The sequence below is a fragment of the Amblyomma mixtum genome, chromosome 10 (assembly GCF_055824585.1).
Source record: "Amblyomma mixtum isolate Tamu chromosome 10, ASM5582458v1, whole genome shotgun sequence".
Taxonomy (NCBI): Eukaryota; Metazoa; Arthropoda; class Arachnida; order Ixodida; family Ixodidae; genus Amblyomma; species Amblyomma mixtum.
Window position 1 is genome coordinate 83,990,231 of NC_143021.1, and position 17,137 is coordinate 84,007,367.

Here is a 17,137-nt window from a genome sequence, read left to right on the forward strand (position 1 = left end):
GCAATGCCATGAAATGGAAAGAACAGGGTGCGAAGCAAAGCACAATGATTAGCGAATTAGGCAAGCTTCCTGATGATCTCGCAAGAGGTTTTAATTAGATTAGGTTCTACGAAATGCATAGTACATCACCGAGGACGGCGTCATTTGTCGGAACAAAGTCCTTAAGAGCGATGTTGTGGATGCACTTTTCTCCGCGCTGATGTTAGTTTTTCCCCGAGCAGTCGTGAACAGCACCGAGCCATTTTCCCTCCAGCTTATGCACTGAAATGCACCGCAACCGGGCATAATGCGACACTAAAAGCAGACTTCGAATGGTCAGCGTGTAACTCAACGGAGCGCGACCATCAGCAGAGGGCAAACGGCCTACACATGGCGACGACAGAAAACGATCCTTTCGCGCGCGTTTTCCCGGAGACGGCCGGAGGGGCCAATCACCGTTCAGATAAGCGCAGAGCAGAGAGACGGAAGATGAGGATGTGCGAGAGTCTGCGACGCGGCGCCAAAGTTCACAGAAATGCGCCGCTTTCAAAATCAAGGGGCTTTACCTAACATTAGGCCCCAAACTCTGAAAGCATTCTTACCTCAGTAAGGAAGCCTTCACTGCAGTGAGGGCCCCTCATGTCAATCTGAAAGCTTTCTTACTGAGGAGCCCTAAGGTCGTCCTTGGTGCATCCTCTGAGTAAGGCAGCTAGTGCGTCCTTTCGTCGCTCCTGGCCCTAGTGGCCCTAGAAGCGCTTCACCTCACTACTGCCACAAGTGACTCCGCGCACTGGCGCGGGCGGCGAGACGCGACGCCAGGACGCGAGCCAGGCGTGAGCGCAGGTGAGCAGGCGGGAAAAAATGGCAGCATGGACTGACCTCTACGCGGGCGACTACACGGAATTTTCTTTAACCGTGCTAGTGTATATGCATTCGATGAAGTGTACCTGTATCCTCCAACAGCTAGGTCGCTTCGCGACGCGGTGAATCCGGTGGAAGTGCACTCAGAGGAAGAATTTCCGTTCAGATTCCGCACCGGTGCGGCTCGGTCACACTTGGGCATTCGGCGGCGAGAGCGAGCGAAATCGGCCGCCGCCGAAATGTTGCCTCGTTCACAGATCCCGGCCACCACGTCGCCGCTCGTGACGTACAGAGATATATGGTTATAAAAGAGCATAAATAGACGCTGTCCATGTACCATAAACGTACGCTAAACGCAGGTATTTTGGGGGAAGTTACATTTCTCGAATTCCCACTTTTAGTTCAGCGTATGCAAACAGCAACGCAATGACATAACGAATGACGATTATATGTGGCTATTTCTTCCCTTTGCACCGGGTGGGCGCGTTTTCCGCCCAGGTCAGCCTAGTGGCGCTATCTGGTTGTTAGGATGGAAACCATTTCTGTCAAGATACCGACCAACCTCTTAAGCCTAAAAGCTGCAGAATCAATATTCTAAATAAAAAAAATTAGGCAGCTATCCCTCATACTTTCCTTAGAGGCAAGGTGAGACGAAGCGAAAGACCGATGCCCCATTTATGGCCAGCGAACGCACTGAAAAACGCAGTAACAACGACGAATTCAGACCGAATCGAGGGGTCCAGCTTCGAAGGGCGCCGCGATGTTTGCCGCCGCGGGAATGCGACTTATGTGAATCGGCGGAATTTTTCCGGTGGCAGAAATCGGTCATGTACCGATCGGGGTTCCTGTACAGTAGTAATAAATTTAAGATTTGTGCGACCAACTTTTTTTTTACTGAATAAGGGCGTTCGCGTAAAGCTTGTGAAGGAACCCTCAAACCCAGACGCGCGGCATGCGTTGCGGAGAGGCAAGGAGAGCTTTCTGAGTAAGCTGGTTCCCTCCATCGAACATTCGCGGAAAGGAGGCCTCACGTAAGGTTAGGAAGATTTCGAAGGAAAGGAAGCTTTCAGAGTTCGGGCCCGCCTTGACGCCCTTTGTACCACCTCGCGGTAGCGTGTCAAGTCCTACGCGCCCGTCGAACACCGCGCGAGGTGTGGCACGGTTTCTCTGCGGCTGCGTGGCGACTGTAATAATGCCACTGAGCTGGAACTAGACAGTGCATAGTTGTTTCATTCGTGGCACTAATGTTCTGGCAGCTTTGAGTGCATTTTTTGAATGATGCACTCGCTCCGACTACACGACAAACGAAAAGTAATGACGGAGTGCTGTGTTTCACAGTCACCGGCTGCACTGAAAAAGGACAGCGGTTATTTGGTCTTCCTCGATAGTGATTAGGGTCGCCGAGTTTCACAGAATTATGCTGCTTTTGATGTTTTGAACGTAAGGGCTGCTCACAAGGCCCGAAGTTTCTCGCGCATACAAGCAGCGCGCAGGATGACCTGCCAAATATAATATTCTAGCGTACTTAACACCGACTTTTCCAACATTCTCTGAAGTGTCTTTGTATTATTACTGCTTCCCACTGCATAGTGTTGTCTACACGTAGACTGATGTTGCAAGGCGACGACGTTTTCCTAATTCGCAGTTACTAAACAATGACTTTTTCTTCCTTTTGAAATATGAAGAAAAATCATTAAAAGCGACCGATTCACAAAGAGGCTTCACAAAATCAGCCCCTGGTAACTACTCATTTTGAATCTCCGAAAGACGCGGCCTCGATCCCGGCCGCGGCGGCCCAATTTCGATGAAGGCGAAATTCTAGAGGCCCGAGTACTCTGCGATGTCAGTGGACGTTAAAGAACCCCAGGTGGTCGAAATTTCCAAAGCCCTTCACTACGGCGTCCCTCATAGCCTGAGTTGCTTTGGGACGTTGAATCCCCATAAACCTAAACCTTATTTTTAATCCCATTATCGCCGCCAAGCTAAACTAACACGGAGCAACACAGGCCGCCTTACTCGCTTCCATCTGAAAACGGCGCACAAAAAAAAACCAACACAGGGAGAACAGAACGGACAAGAGCGCACTAGCAACTGGTGCGTGGTCGAAGAAACACCTCCCACTCAGTGAGCATGCGCCAGGAAATTCAGAGCGTGTGAACAAGGTAAAAAGCCAAATAAAAACTTGACGTAGCTGTACGATAAATATACGAAAGAAACCAAGACAAAAAAATAAGACAAAACACCTAAACCCATCATCTGACCGAACCACACAATCGGCATATGTAAAAGGCGAAAACTGCATGATAGCGCTACCGCTTCTGCTATCAGATACCGAGGAACTTACGTTCTTTTTCCAGCAATAACACCGATCTAGAACTGACACACGAGTCGTTACCTGCGGCGATTATTGGTTGGTTGGTTGGCCTCAAATAAAATGGCACATACCCACTACGGGGGAGTGGCCAAGACAAAGGCGGTGAACTGATGGAAAGATCATTTGTAGAGAAAAGGGAGTAGTAATAGGGTAAAGGCTGACAGATTGGACGACGCAACGACAGGGGACCTGTCAGCTGGGAGATCGAAGACGAGGCGATGGCTTTTTGTGCAAATTCGATGCAATGCAATTATTCTCGAGGCCTCCAATATGTCTCTATCAACTCTTTTTCTTCCGCATCCGATTATACTTGTCGCTGCCAAGTTGTGCACACACCCGCCCCCGCAGTTCTTGTATCTTTTACATTTTTTTTTATTTCCTGGCACATGCCCACTGAGTGAGAGGTGTTTCTTGGAGCACGCATCCGTTGCTAGTGCGCTCTAGTCCATCCTGCTCTCCCTGTGTTTTTCGCGTATTTTCGGGCCCCGTTTTTAGATGGACCGTAACCAACCAGCCAACCTTTCTACTTTACTTACTCGCTTCCGCGGAACCGTCTGTTCCAGTTGCCAAGAGACGCTGGCTTGCTGCCTCACACTTGACTTTCGTCGGTCAGGCCAATAGATCTCTCATCAAGGGCTAGTTGGAATACCACGTTTGAGGAAAAGCGCGCAGGAAGACGCGGGCTAGTGAACACAGCCGACAAGCCCTCATCCCTGCTGCTGTCATCGAAAGAGGCAAAAGAAAAGTAATCGATAGGAAATGCCTCCCCAGAAACACGCGTGACAAATTTCACTGATGTGGCTGCGTGACGCCAACGAAAGGGGCCTTTTTCCCCAGTTGCGGTTCCTTGAAAAGCGATACGAAAAGGAAAGAAGGTAAGCCACTACTGGAGAAAAAATGCTCCTTTGGTTGGCGTCACGCAGCCGCGACAATTATTTGCTTGCTGACGCACAGAATACGGCGTCAGGATATTCGTACTGAGCTGGCGCAAAGAAATAGTGGGTGGAGGGGGTTAAATGCCTTGCGACCTAAAGATAAATAAACTGAACAGAATGCAGGAAGAAAACTCAACACTCGCTTACCAGCGACAGCGCGCCTAATTAATATGGGTGCCTTACTGGGAAACGTCTTAGTCGTGAGGTTCTGCAGAAAGCGCTCGACAAATTTTGATGTGGCCTGGCAGCCTTTAACAAGCCATTCCAGCTTTCCTTGTCTACGTCATCGGCGCAAGTGCTTATGCCACTTCTGACAGCGTGTGGTAGAAGGTGTGATGTGCACCGAGACGGCTGTAATCGGGACAAGAAAGGCCGCGACGCGTAGCAACAACGAGGGGTCTCTAATCGCGAGAAGAAAGGTGGCCAGAACGGTATAAACATTCAGAACCGAGGCGAAAACAGGCAACTTCGCCCATCAGGCCACGCCTCTTAGCTTGAAGTGGGTTCGTGTTGTGTATGTGTGAGGCAGCAGTCACAGACCAAGCTATGAGGGGATGTTGTGTTCCCGGCTGTTCTGCCCACACCATTAAAGGAAACCGTCTATTACGCTTTGCTCGTGACAACGCGCACACCGAAAACAGTGGCAATCGCAGGTCAAAAGAGACGGCTGGACAAACAGTTAACTCTAAAGTATACGAGGTAAGGCATGCAAAACGCTAGCCAGAACAATTTCTGCTCGAGACGGAGATATAATGCACAACTTAACATTGCATCCTCATAATAATGGAAATTAGCGGACATAAAACGCGCCCTCTTGCATTTATTTCAAGGCGAACGAGGCGCTGTTTAATGGCTGTCTTTGGCGAATATGCAACTGCAGCTGGAAATAACTGATCCTGATTGTTGGAAAAGTAATCTAAAATGTAGATTGCACTGGAATATGCTACGCACGTTGTAGGAATGCTATTATGAAGGAACTCAACGCAAGAGCAATAGGACAGATGAGAACCAACACTCATGAGCGCACAAGGCGCCGACTTTCTCGGCAGATTAGCTGCGAAAGATGGTACACTGCAGAGTAACTGACGCCGATTCGCTGTTTAAAGGATCTCTGGTGCCACCCTGTCTTGGTAGGATACCGAATTTCCTGATTTCCACGAAACAGCTGCTGTTCTCTCTTCGAGACTGCGCGCCACCGCATTGCGCTCAGTGAAGCCGAACGGGACAGTGGGACTCAACATGCCCCAGCTCTCGGCTGGGGCATGTCCTCACTCTGAAGCGGCGCTGGCCATCGAGGCACTCTACTTAACATTACTAAACATCACCCACAAGTTCCAACTGTAGGCCGCCAGTGGAGAACCTCGCGTTACGTAGTTGGGGTACTTATACTTGTGAGGAAGCTACAGAGTGTGGAGGGCTGCTCCGCGAGAATGTTGATTGTGATGGTCTACTCTTCCGACTCGCTGCAAAATATCACAAAGAGTAGATCCTACGTTCACTCCGAGTTACGAAGGTAAGATAAAAATGAATTATATTGTTACGTAGCCGTTGGGGCTCGTAATCGAAAGGCTTTAATGGGGTTTGACCTGGACGGCACCGAAGAGCAAGCCAAGAGCACCCAGAGGAGGCCGGGACCGAGCTTCTTCCTCTTTCACTCGCCGGTGCAGGAGACTTGCGAAGAGCAGCCGCCCAGCGGCTGCTTGTAGAAACGTGGCAATATGTACCGAACCTTCAAATTCACCACGGTAATGTTCTCTGTTCAGACCCATGCAGCACGTGACAGCAGCCGCACATAATAAGAACGTTCATCCAAGTTTCCTGCGCTTGTTTTTCATGCCTTCTCCTGCAGGTTCTCCTTCTGAGCATGCTCGTCAGCAGTAATGTAAGCTTCAGTCGCGTCTGGGCTGTTTATTGTTGTTGCTGTTGTCTTCGGCTGAAACGGCGCACACCCGCAAGGAGCACCGCCGTTCGCTTGCAGGTCTGCTTGGTATCGAACAGAAAGCGCTGTTCCCTTTAGACTTCCGGCGTTGGAAGCTTGCGCATCCCTTTGGAGAAACTTCTGTACGCCAGCGTGGACAACAGTCGAGCTCAAAAATGCAAGTGTGCGCGTGTGGAGTGAGCCAGCATCTTCTGTCTTCGACGCATCCTTTAGGATAGGCATCGCGTGCCGGCTTATAAAGTTACTAGAGGCACAGGCATTTTCTTACCATAACAAATTTGTCCTGGGAATTCGATATATTTTTCTTTTATAGCCTAATCCTCTTTTCCTTGAAAATGCGTGGTATATGCGTTTGCGTGCGTCTGTGTGTGTGCGCGCACGCGTGAGTGTGTATCAAGGCCTTTTTCAAGCATATGTTATTCAGGGCTAGCTTTCAGACGCGCTCATCCAGGTTTAAACGAAAAAATAAAATGAGCAGCGGTCATGTTTTGTTCTTTAAGTGATACATTCTCTGATAGCTTCATTTTTATGGCGGGGCCGACGTCTGTCATTGCTCGCTAGCTATTAGACGATATCTGAAAAGTGGCCGCTACCAAAATAATAGTAAAATAAGTCACAGAAGGGGCCCGAACTTATTTGCCGCACTGCTGCCGAGGACTTCGTTGTGGGCCAGGCTGTCCGGGCCAGCGCACCGACCTGAAAGACAGTTGTCGCTGGCAGCGCGAATGCAGTGCGCGTCGTCTATGCAAAGTCGTCTGCCCTTGGTCGCGCGCTACCGGGAGCCGTGCAAGCACGATTTACGAGTGTTACAGCGTCTCTGTGCGAGATAATTTCGACCGTCAACGTGGTGATAGGACAGATGGCCGACGAAGTCTTTTGTCATTAACCGCGTTTTCAAGTACAGTGAGGACTCCTAGAGGAGAGCATTCACATTGCTGCATGCTTTTTAGAAAAGTGGAGGCAGGGGCCTTCTTCTTGCTTAAGGCTCACTGCGACCGCTTGGAACCATGCCCGGCCGTTTGGTGCAGGGAGCGCGTTTGCTGTTTACCTCGGTGTAAAAATGGACGGCACGCCACGGTTGAACACAAGCATGGTATGCTCGGAGGTCACTGGACTTCTGTTTTCCGCATTTTTGTTTTGCATTAACCGTCTTGTTTTCACTTCGATGGCGTCTCTAGCTTCCCTTATGCTTCTCAGCAGCCACTGGCAATCGAAGGCAAATCTCATTGCAGGGTACATAAGCAAAGTTGCACATGCACCAAATGTTTTTAAAACTGAAGGCACAGCGCACGAAGGACAGGACTAAGGCAGAGACAAACACAGTGCTGTGTTTGTCTCTGCCTTAGTCCTGCCCTTCGTGCGCTGTGCCTTCAGTTTTAACAATGTACCGACTAGCCCCAACAAATACCTTAGACCAAATATTTGGTTGCGCGTCTTTGGCTTTAAAATGTTCCTCAAGACATTGGTATACATGAACAACCATGTAGAATTCGCCTACGCACACGGTAGCAACTCCATAATACAATACCTTCTTCCATGCTATTACAGTTTCAAGGGCCAAATAATAGCTATGGCGTTAAAGTTCACTTCGGGTTGGTTGGTTTATGGGGTTTAACGTCCCAAAGCAACTAAGGCTATGAGAGACGCCGTAGTGGAGGGCTCCGGAAATTTCCACCACCTGGGGTTCTTTAACGTGCACTGACATTGCACAGTACACGGGCCTTCACTTCCCTCGTTTTAATCCGATTGAACTCATATATCAACTTACCCCGCAACAGGAATGACCCTAAACGAACAAGCAGTTATAATAAATAACCCAGCTTCTTTTTCATGCCTTACGTGACCTGAACTGAACTTTGACATCACAGCCACCGTTTGGCTGTTGAAACAGAAACAACCCGAGGGAAGAAATTCGGTTCAGAATTATTTACTGAGCATAGGAGATTTTCACGCGGGGATTAGTGTTCAGTAATACATTGTGGATCATGACAAAGAAATACCACACACTCAATATTTGGTTCCGATACCCCTTTAACGTCTCAAGTCATCAGGCCTTTTTACAGACGACACGTATTCGATTTGGTAGCATGGTCAGTCACGCGCGCCAGAATTTATGGCATGGTTGCATCTGAACCGCCCTTGAACGGATTCCTAGGATAAACTCATGTTGGCTTGTATAGATGCAATAAATAAAAGGCTACCCTCACTTCAAACGGAGCTTCAATAGGCTAGAAAAGAGCAAAAAAAAAATAAATACGATCCCCACCACCTGCTTCCGCAAGCCAAGTGCGGAGACGCCCAGGCAGCATTTTGGGCGCGAATCCCTGAGACTATCCTACACCGCTTTTCATCTTCAGTCGGCGATCACCGAGTCATTTTCGGCGTTGACGTTACGAGTTTCAATTCAATGGTATCAAGAAAGCGCTTCATTTTCAAATTCAGTTTTCGTAGCAAGCAATGCCGTTTGCTGCCGAAGAAAATCAGCCAGAAAGAGCCATCAAATCACTTTTTACCTAGAATGAAAAAAAGGTTCTTTGTGTCGCTTTAAAGGAGCCTTTGCACCTGTCACGACAAGCATTGTCCATGGGCCTCGCAACGAAGCGGCTTCGAGTCGAAGAAACGCTCGCAGAATAGGCTCTCAGCGAAACCCAGGATTCTTGGACTTCAGTTCTAATGGTGAAGCAACGGAACTAGGGGGAGAAAGAACGAGTGATGGCATGGCCGGTGCTCAAGTTTGCTGCGAGGCGTCTTGGGTCAAGGTTAACGAAGACAACTGGCGGCCGCTGCGGAGCTCCGTCGTCGGTAGGCGTAGGGGAAACTGCACCTCCACCAAATACGTTGAGGGAAAGAATATATTTACAGATATTTACAAATAGAAAAGAAGAGCTGCGAGCGGCACCGAGAACACAGTCAGAACTTCGTTGTCGTCTTCGACTCCTCCCACTCGTGCCATCGCTCATTGTCGTCGTCGTCGTCGTCTACACGCTTCAATATTGTGCCGCATACTTCAGAACATCTTTCTTCGGCACGATGTGCCTCAAGAATTGCTCAGCGATCGGGGTTGCGTCTTTTTGTTCGGCGTCGTGGAAGCCCTCCTTCGGAAGTGTCATGTCGTTCACCGCACAACATCTTCCTACCATCTACAGACGAATTTCATGACCGAGCGCTTTAACCGGACCCTCGGTGACATAATGGCCAAGTATATTTCTGCCCGTCACTCAAACTGGGACCGGATTCTACCTTCGTTATCTACGCCTACAACGCTGTAACGCAAGCAACTATTGGTTTTTCCCCGTATTTGCTTTCCTCCATGATGGCACCATCCTCCTTTATCGCCCAGATTCCTCAGAGTTTACAGCCATCTCTCAAGCCGCTGCGCATGCCAAAAAATGACGTCAGCTTGCACGTTCCTTTGCATTTGACGACCAGCACCGTCAGACAGCCACCCGCACCACTTCTGCGTGGCTGCCGCGGTCTTATCGTCCTGAATCCTTGATTTGGCTTTGGGTGCCCTCGTTTAGCCCAGGCCAGTCTACAAAACTTCTGGGCAAGTACCAGAGCCCCCACTGTCCACTTCCACCGCCTGAATCCCCAGTACGACCTAGCTACTGCCTCGTAATGGCGCATTTTCACCCCGCGGGTATCGTAAGAAAGACAGTTGGGGTGTGATACCCCAGTGGTGGTGGACTCCCCCGGTGTTGCTCTCCCGTGTGCTTTTCATTTGCCTTTACTATTTATTTATTTATTTATTTATTTATTTATTTATTTATTTATTTATTTATTTATTAGTTACCTGCATCGCCCCGCAGGGCATTACAGCAGGGGGGGTACAGACTTCATTATAGGTATAAAACAATTATTGCAGTGCACGGAAAAAGGCATCATTAGATGCGATACATACAATGCTCGATGGCAAACTGTTCCAGTCCCGAACCGTTCTAACAAAAAGAGAAAAACGCAAGACGTCACCCTTGCAAGAAAATTCCCTGACCTTCAAGCAGTGCTCCAGTCGCTTTGAGATATAATGAGGTGCCTGGATATATTGTTCGCGGTTTATGCCAGTTTTCGAATAATAAATCTCATGCAAAAATTTCAGTCTGATGTACCTTCTACGGTCCTTCAACTTTTGCCAGTTCAGTTTTCGTTTGCTTTCCGTCATACTAACTTGCCGATTATAATTACCAAGAACAAATCTAACAGCCGTATTCTGAATTTTCTCTAATTTGCCTACACACTAAGATGTGTGTGGGTCCCAGCAAACACATTCATATTCAAGTATGGAGCGTACACGACTGAAATACAGCTGTGTTTTTAAGCTACTTGGTAAATGGCTAAAATTCCGCCGTAGGAAACCCAAACGTGATGCTGCCTTATTCCATCGTAAGTCCGATGTAAAAAAGACGTCTAGATATTTCAATGACTTGCTTATGTTTAGAGTAAAATCATGAATTCTATATCTATACGGATGATTAGCACGTTTTTTTTTTGTGAAGGTGACGTGAACCGTTTTGTTTATATTTTAAGACATGTCCCAACGCACACACAAGTCTGCTACAGTATCTAAATCAGTTTGCAGGATTTGCGAATCACAAGTAGAATTTACCACTCTGTAAACAACACCATCATCGGCAAACATCCTGAATGAAGACTGTATGTCAATTGAAATATCATTAACATACAGCAAAAACAAAAGTGGTCCCACATGTACAGGTGAATAGCAACCTTTACCTCCCGATTCTTGGCCGATCCCCCAGTGTGGGTATGTGCCATTCTTTCAAAGGCTACAACAACAACATCACGAACGCTACCTAACAGCGCTCTTCGCAGGTACCACACGTAAATCTTCGGAACTGGCGCCATTTAACCGCCGCCATGATGGGCGAGGCAGATCGTGTGCTGGCTTCGCGGTATGCGAGGGGCTGCAATGTATCCTCGCGCAGGAGCGATGCAACGCACACGCACTGAACGAGCGAGAAAAAAGGCTCCTAAAGTGAAGGGGATCCAACCTCGCGATCACGCCAATGGTGGAATACCAAGGCCTTCGGGAAAAAATAGTGATGATGAAGGCGACCGCAATCACTATGGACTCTCTGTTGCAGAAAAGCCGGTGTCATCGTTCGGCGTTGTTTGGTGGAGCGAAAAATTCCGCTCGAAGCAAAGAATTAATGAAACTGAGCTGAAAAGAAAATTCTTTTAACTTGGGCTTGGGTAGGAACAGAATCCAGGACCTTCGGAATGTGAGACGGACAGGCTACCCAATGTTTTTTTTTCATGGTATTTATTCTACACGGTTATGTACACAAAGGGTATATATACATATATATGTCTGTGTGTATACAAACACAAAAAAAGTATTTACAGAGCACATAGGTAGGCGCTACGTGGCACAAACATGATAGAAAACATAACAGAACTAAAAGGCTGGCATCAGGAGAGGAAACCAATCCAGTAAAAATTACAAATCTTTATAAATGTCTGTGCCTGAAACAATTGAGCATTGTTTTATAGACTGCAAAGGCGCGATTTTGTTTTGGGATGTGTTGCACAGGACGCTACATAAAGATTTTCTCCTGAATTCCTACAGTGTGCGCTACGTTGTTGTTTCCCAACCTGACTCGAAACCCTATGATATGATTCTTCTGACTGGACTTCATAGCCTTTGCAAAACGCGCATGCAAGACCGCAACGCTGAACCTGTTGCTTCGCCCAGAATTCATTTTAGCCGAATGCAGAAGCCACGAATGTTCGCTGTTCGAGGTGAATAAATATGGACGTAGTGAACGCGTCGCCGTTGCGGTCTTTGAATTAGTGGAGTAATATATGAAACATTCACTGATGCGTAAATGAGTAATTATGAGCACGATAATTAGGCGATGCGAATGTGACCCGACAATGCTATCGCTTAAGGTGAAGCTTAGGCGCCTCCCAATTTCTTTCACAGGTAAATATATTCTAATTCTGATTCTTTTCTTACTCGATTTCTATTTGTGACCGTTTCTTATATGGACTTTTTCTGTGCCATTCTTGGCCATTTACATTTTTTTTACCTTGTCATTCTTCGTTCTGCCTGTCCCTCCTGTGCCCAAAAAGTGGGAACTTTACCATCTCTTCACCTGCCAACGATGGCAAGGAAATCTCCCTCGGCACTACCTGCCAGGGTTGGTCGGTAGAGGCTTGACAGAGACGCCAGACAGTTTTCGCCTTCATGGCTTTCCTAATGTTCTTGCAATAAAATGCGGTTACGGTGAGCATGAAACAGTAGCAAAAGGTCCAATTTAGTTTTGACGAGAAAGAAGCAAGCCAAAATATTAATATCGGGCTGTGCGTTCTCTCACAGTGCAGTCATTCATTTTGAACCAAAAACAACTAGTCCACATTCTTGCGTTGTTGCTCGAGCAGACAAGAATAGAATATATGAGGGCTTCAGTGGATGTACGGGAAAAGGTTTGGTTTGGTTTATTGGGGTTTAACGTCCCAAAGCAACTCAGGCTATGAGGGACGCCGTGGTGAAGGGCTCCGGAAATTTCGACCACCTGGGGTTATTTAACGTGCACTGACATCGGACAGCACACGGGCCTCAAGAATTTCGCCTTTATTGAAATTCGGCCGCCGCAGCCGGGATCGAACCCGCGACTTTCTGGGTACGCGAAAATACCTAACAGTGTTTGAAAGAAGGAAGGTCAGAGGAATATCATTTTGTTCTTGTTTGAGTGAAAGTTTGAGTTTGAGTGAAAGAGCATGATTTCATTCTTACGAAATCTAACCAGCTAATTGTTTTAGATGATAGCTTTCTGAAGATGTGAAATACACCACTTGTTCTCTGTAGTAACCAAACCCACGACCTGCACATGCCATCCCTTAGCGAAAAAGAGGATGTGCTAAAAATGCATTTCAAACGTATTGTATTAATTTCATATTTATTTCGCATTTTTTTGTCCCTATGCTTAAACTGCAATACGAATGCTTTCTAAGTATACTAGGAATAATATTTTAAACGTTCTTAAAAATACGTGAAAAGTACATTTTTCCCCGCTTAGCATATTTATGATGCATTAAAAATATAATAAAAATATACATTAGAAATATACTAAAAATATACATTTAATACATTACAAATATGTTTACTCGGGCTTAAAAAAAGTCTACTGGGCGGCTCCATGGAATGACACGGGTTAATTTTTCAACTGGAGAACAAATCGCACGCGGGTATTTATCATTAATCAACAGGAGTCTGATATTATAAGGTAACGAGATTGAATGGGAACGGCAGATACCTACACAAAGCATACCAAGACGACAGCGACACAGCAAACAACAAATCCTACGACAAGCGCTATACTTGGCTTGCTGTATATATACCCAGCGAAAGCGACGCACTATTTTGCACGGTGAGGCCTTTTTTTGCGCAAATACTGTGGGCTGCCAAATTATCGCAGAAGTACCCTACTGGTCGCGTTCGAATCTGGGGTTAATTGAGAACGGAACTGCTAGTTGAAACTCGCGTCAGGCACAGGTCAGGAGTCGAACTGTCAACCAACAGATACATGGGCGTGTAAGGGAGCCGGTCTGCCCTGCCAGACGGGGTCCTTTCCGCTGGCTTATTCGGACCCAGAAGTACCCAAGGCGCTTTTGCTGGTATAATGCTATCACGTTCTCACACGGAAATGTTCGAATGACATTGAGTGGAATGACATTCGAGAATAGGAATGACATTCGGACTCGACGGACTGCCGCGGTGCTGCACGACACTTTCGAAACGCATTCGAAAGCCTCAGCTCGTTTTCAGTGTACAGCGACGACGACGACAGCGGTCACACTAGTCCGACAACGACAGTATATATCACGCTGAACAACAGCATGTAATTATAGTGAAATATCTAGTTTACTATAATATGATTCTAGAGGGACACGTTTTTCAGGCCAACGACACCGACGAATCCGGTCGGCGGACGGTCAGCCTTGTCGGCGGCCTAACTCTATGTCGGCGGCTGAGCGAGAGCACGGTGATGAGGCGGCGGTGTGTATATGCTCGCGCTTCTAAATGAGCGAAACGAACGGCTATATTTCACGTGTGCACACCTGAACACTCACCAGCGATAAGCGCTTGCCAAATCAATTTCAGTCGACGACGGCTCTGTTCCCTTCCGCGACGACTAGGCCCAGCGAGTTCGCAGGGTTGGATCTGTGATTTCGGCGGTTGTGAAGAGCGCATCACAAGCTTTAGCGAATGCAAATAGTCACCAGGTGTAGTTTTGGCAACAATGACCTGAAATCAACTATTGCTTACATCGCAGGGCACGCGTACGATGAACGGGAATCGCCGGTGTGACCCAGACTGCCGAGCCGTGCTTTACGGCCAGCAGCAGTCGTCGCCGTCGCTAGCTTGTGGATAACAGTCGCCAGACATACTTCTGGATAAAGTAGTTTAAAAAAAGTACTGGTCACGTCGGAGAAAGCCGGGACAAGAAGCGAGAAGCGCCAGTCCTGCGCGATGCCAACAACCCGGCTTTCTCAGGCGTGCGATCGCATCATCGCTTCCCACACATTGTCGCACTGCGTAAACAAGCACGAGTACAACCATTAAAAAAAAAAACAGATTGTTTAATAGAACGAAAGCGCAGATTGCGTTTTATGTTATGTTATGTAAACAAGCGATGTAAACAACAGTATGAGTGCAGTCGTCCTCATCGGCGCACTCCCGGGGAAATTTCATGCTGACGCGGTTAATATTGATTGGCGTAATATTATCTTCAAGCACTCCCTTAGACAGAACACGTGTAGCATCGTTAGATGACATTCGGTTGGAAGGCATTCGAAGCGCCCGTGTAGCAGGGGTATAAGTGGTGATCACCTTCCTGCTAGAAGTTACCATAAACGAAAGGGGCCGCCGCGGTGGCTCAGTGGTTATGGTGCTCGGCTGCTGACCCAAAAGACGCGGGTTCGATCCCGGCCGCGGCGGCAGAATTTCTTTGGAGGAGAAATTCTAGAGGCCCGTGTACTGTGCGATGTCAGTGCACGTTAAAGAACCCCAGGTGGTCGAAATTTCCGGAGCCCTTCACTACGGCGTCTCTCGTAGCCTGAGTCGCTTTGGGACGTTAAACCCCATTAACCAAACCATAAACGAAAGGATGACAAGAAAAGGAAAGTTTTCACTCTTCGCTGAAACGTCATTTCGAGCCCTAGATTGTTCCACGGTAGCTTGAAGTGTAATGCAAATATGTTTACGCGGCCAACCCATTTGTTAGAATTTAAATATACTTCAGACGGATTAATTGCGTATTTACGAAAGTACACTAGATGGCCAGCACTAAAATGCGATCCCGAAACTCGATTTTGAGCATTAGATTGTTCAACGACAGCTTGTAGTGCGCTGCAAACATGCTAATGCGGACTGCCAATTTGCTAGAATTTCAGTGTTCTTTGGACGAATTAATTGCGTATTTACGGAAGTACACTTCAAATACATTGACGACACGCAAATGCCATTTCCCGAAACGCGATTTCGAGCACTCGACTGTTCAACGGCAGCTAGAAGTGTGCAAAGACGTTTAAAAGGACTGCCCGTTTGTTAGAATTGAAGTATATTTCGGATGAATTAATTTCATATTTACGAAAGTTCACTTTCAATACATTGACATGATGCTAAAACTACATACATATACGTTTACAAGGGCTGCCCGTTTTCTAGAATTGAAGTATACTTTCGATGAATTAATTTCATATTTCCGAAAATACACTTTTAATACACTGACAAGATGCTAAAACTGCATACATATTTTTTCACGTATTTGAAAAGTGCTCGAAGTATGCTTTAAGTGAGGTATTTTTGGCACATTTTAAAAATATATTTCGAATACCAAGCATGAAATTTCAGGAACGTATTTCCTACATATTTTTAGTGCATTCATGAATACAAAATATGTTTAAAATACAATTTAAATAGCCCACCGTATATTCCAAACGTATTAGTTTTTGCTAAGGGATGTACGGTGATCTAGCGACTCAGCTATACTAGTAACTCTCTCCTCTTCTACATGTGTTGGCATTCACATTAGGTGTAGGCTACATCCACGGTGCTCAGCAGGACCAGACCCAACTCTATCGGTGGACATGATAAAGTCTTTTTAAACCTCGAAAGGAACGTTGACGGTGGAAATAGGCACCCGTGAGAAACACTTATGCGCTAGACCTGTGACATCCGAACTGCCAGAGCCGACACTTTCACTGCGCACTGAACAGCGAAGGTCAGGGGACATGAGCGGCTTATTACGACATGTGCTCGAGGTTTGCTACAATTCAAGGATCTTTCCTTGTCAGTTCTAATATATTCGTATCACACTTGGCAACCAGTGACTAGTCCAGCCAGCAGTGCGGGTTGGCGGCACTTAAGCCAGTGACGAGGGGCAAACGGACTACAATGCAACAAAGATCATAGTATTACTCCCGGCGTGCTTCGATGTATCCTGGCGTTTGATATTGCAGTACCCGGGTGGACCCAAGGCTCCACATGGCCACGAAGACGAGAAAGGTTTGAAACAGCGTGCTTTAAGGGACAATCAAAGTTGTGGTGAGGCACCGAAATTAAGGCGCCCCCAATGGCCCTAATTGCGGTCAGCGGACCTTTTTCGGATAGCTGATGAGGCTAAAGACGGTCACCACCTTCCTACTAGTTTTGTCACAAAGTGACAGCAGCAGCAGCCCTGGCAGAGGCTCCTCTGCAGGACAAGCTTAAGCGTACACGACGAGTTATCAGACTTTAGCTTACAGCCAACAGGTGCAAGGAGCAGGTCAGTGCAGCCAGCTCGAAGCTGTCTCTGAAAGGACAGCGACGGAGGGCTAAACCGGCCTCTCTGGCACACTGGCACCCACCTGACTCTGCGGAGCCATGAAGGTGAGGCTCATGACGAACAGCGAAGCCGGCATGCCGCGAAGCGTTCCGAACAGCAGCACGGGCACATGCCACGGCCCCACGGGGTCCAGGATGCTCTCCATGGTCTCTGCTCGGTCGGCTGGGCTCTGCGTCGCGGACACACGCAATGCAAGAGGCTT

General features: G+C 47.4%; 1 protein-coding gene across 6 annotated transcripts in view; it reads right to left on the bottom strand.

Annotated features, from left to right (window-relative positions):
• LOC149326314 (solute carrier family 22 member 4-like) overlaps positions 1 to 17,137 on the bottom strand; it is a 136,815-nt gene that overhangs the window by 53,304 nt on the left and 66,374 nt on the right. For all 6 annotated transcript variants that reach the window (XR_016286120.1, XM_089562781.1, XM_089562784.1 and 3 more), the window contains exon 2: positions 16,958 to 17,104. Coding sequence is in view for 5 of the 6 variants with exons in the window: in XM_089562784.1 (XP_089418910.1) it covers positions 16,958 to 17,104 (147 nt within the window). In the remaining variant the exon portion in view is untranslated. The remainder of the gene's footprint in view (positions 1 to 16,957; positions 17,105 to 17,137) is intronic.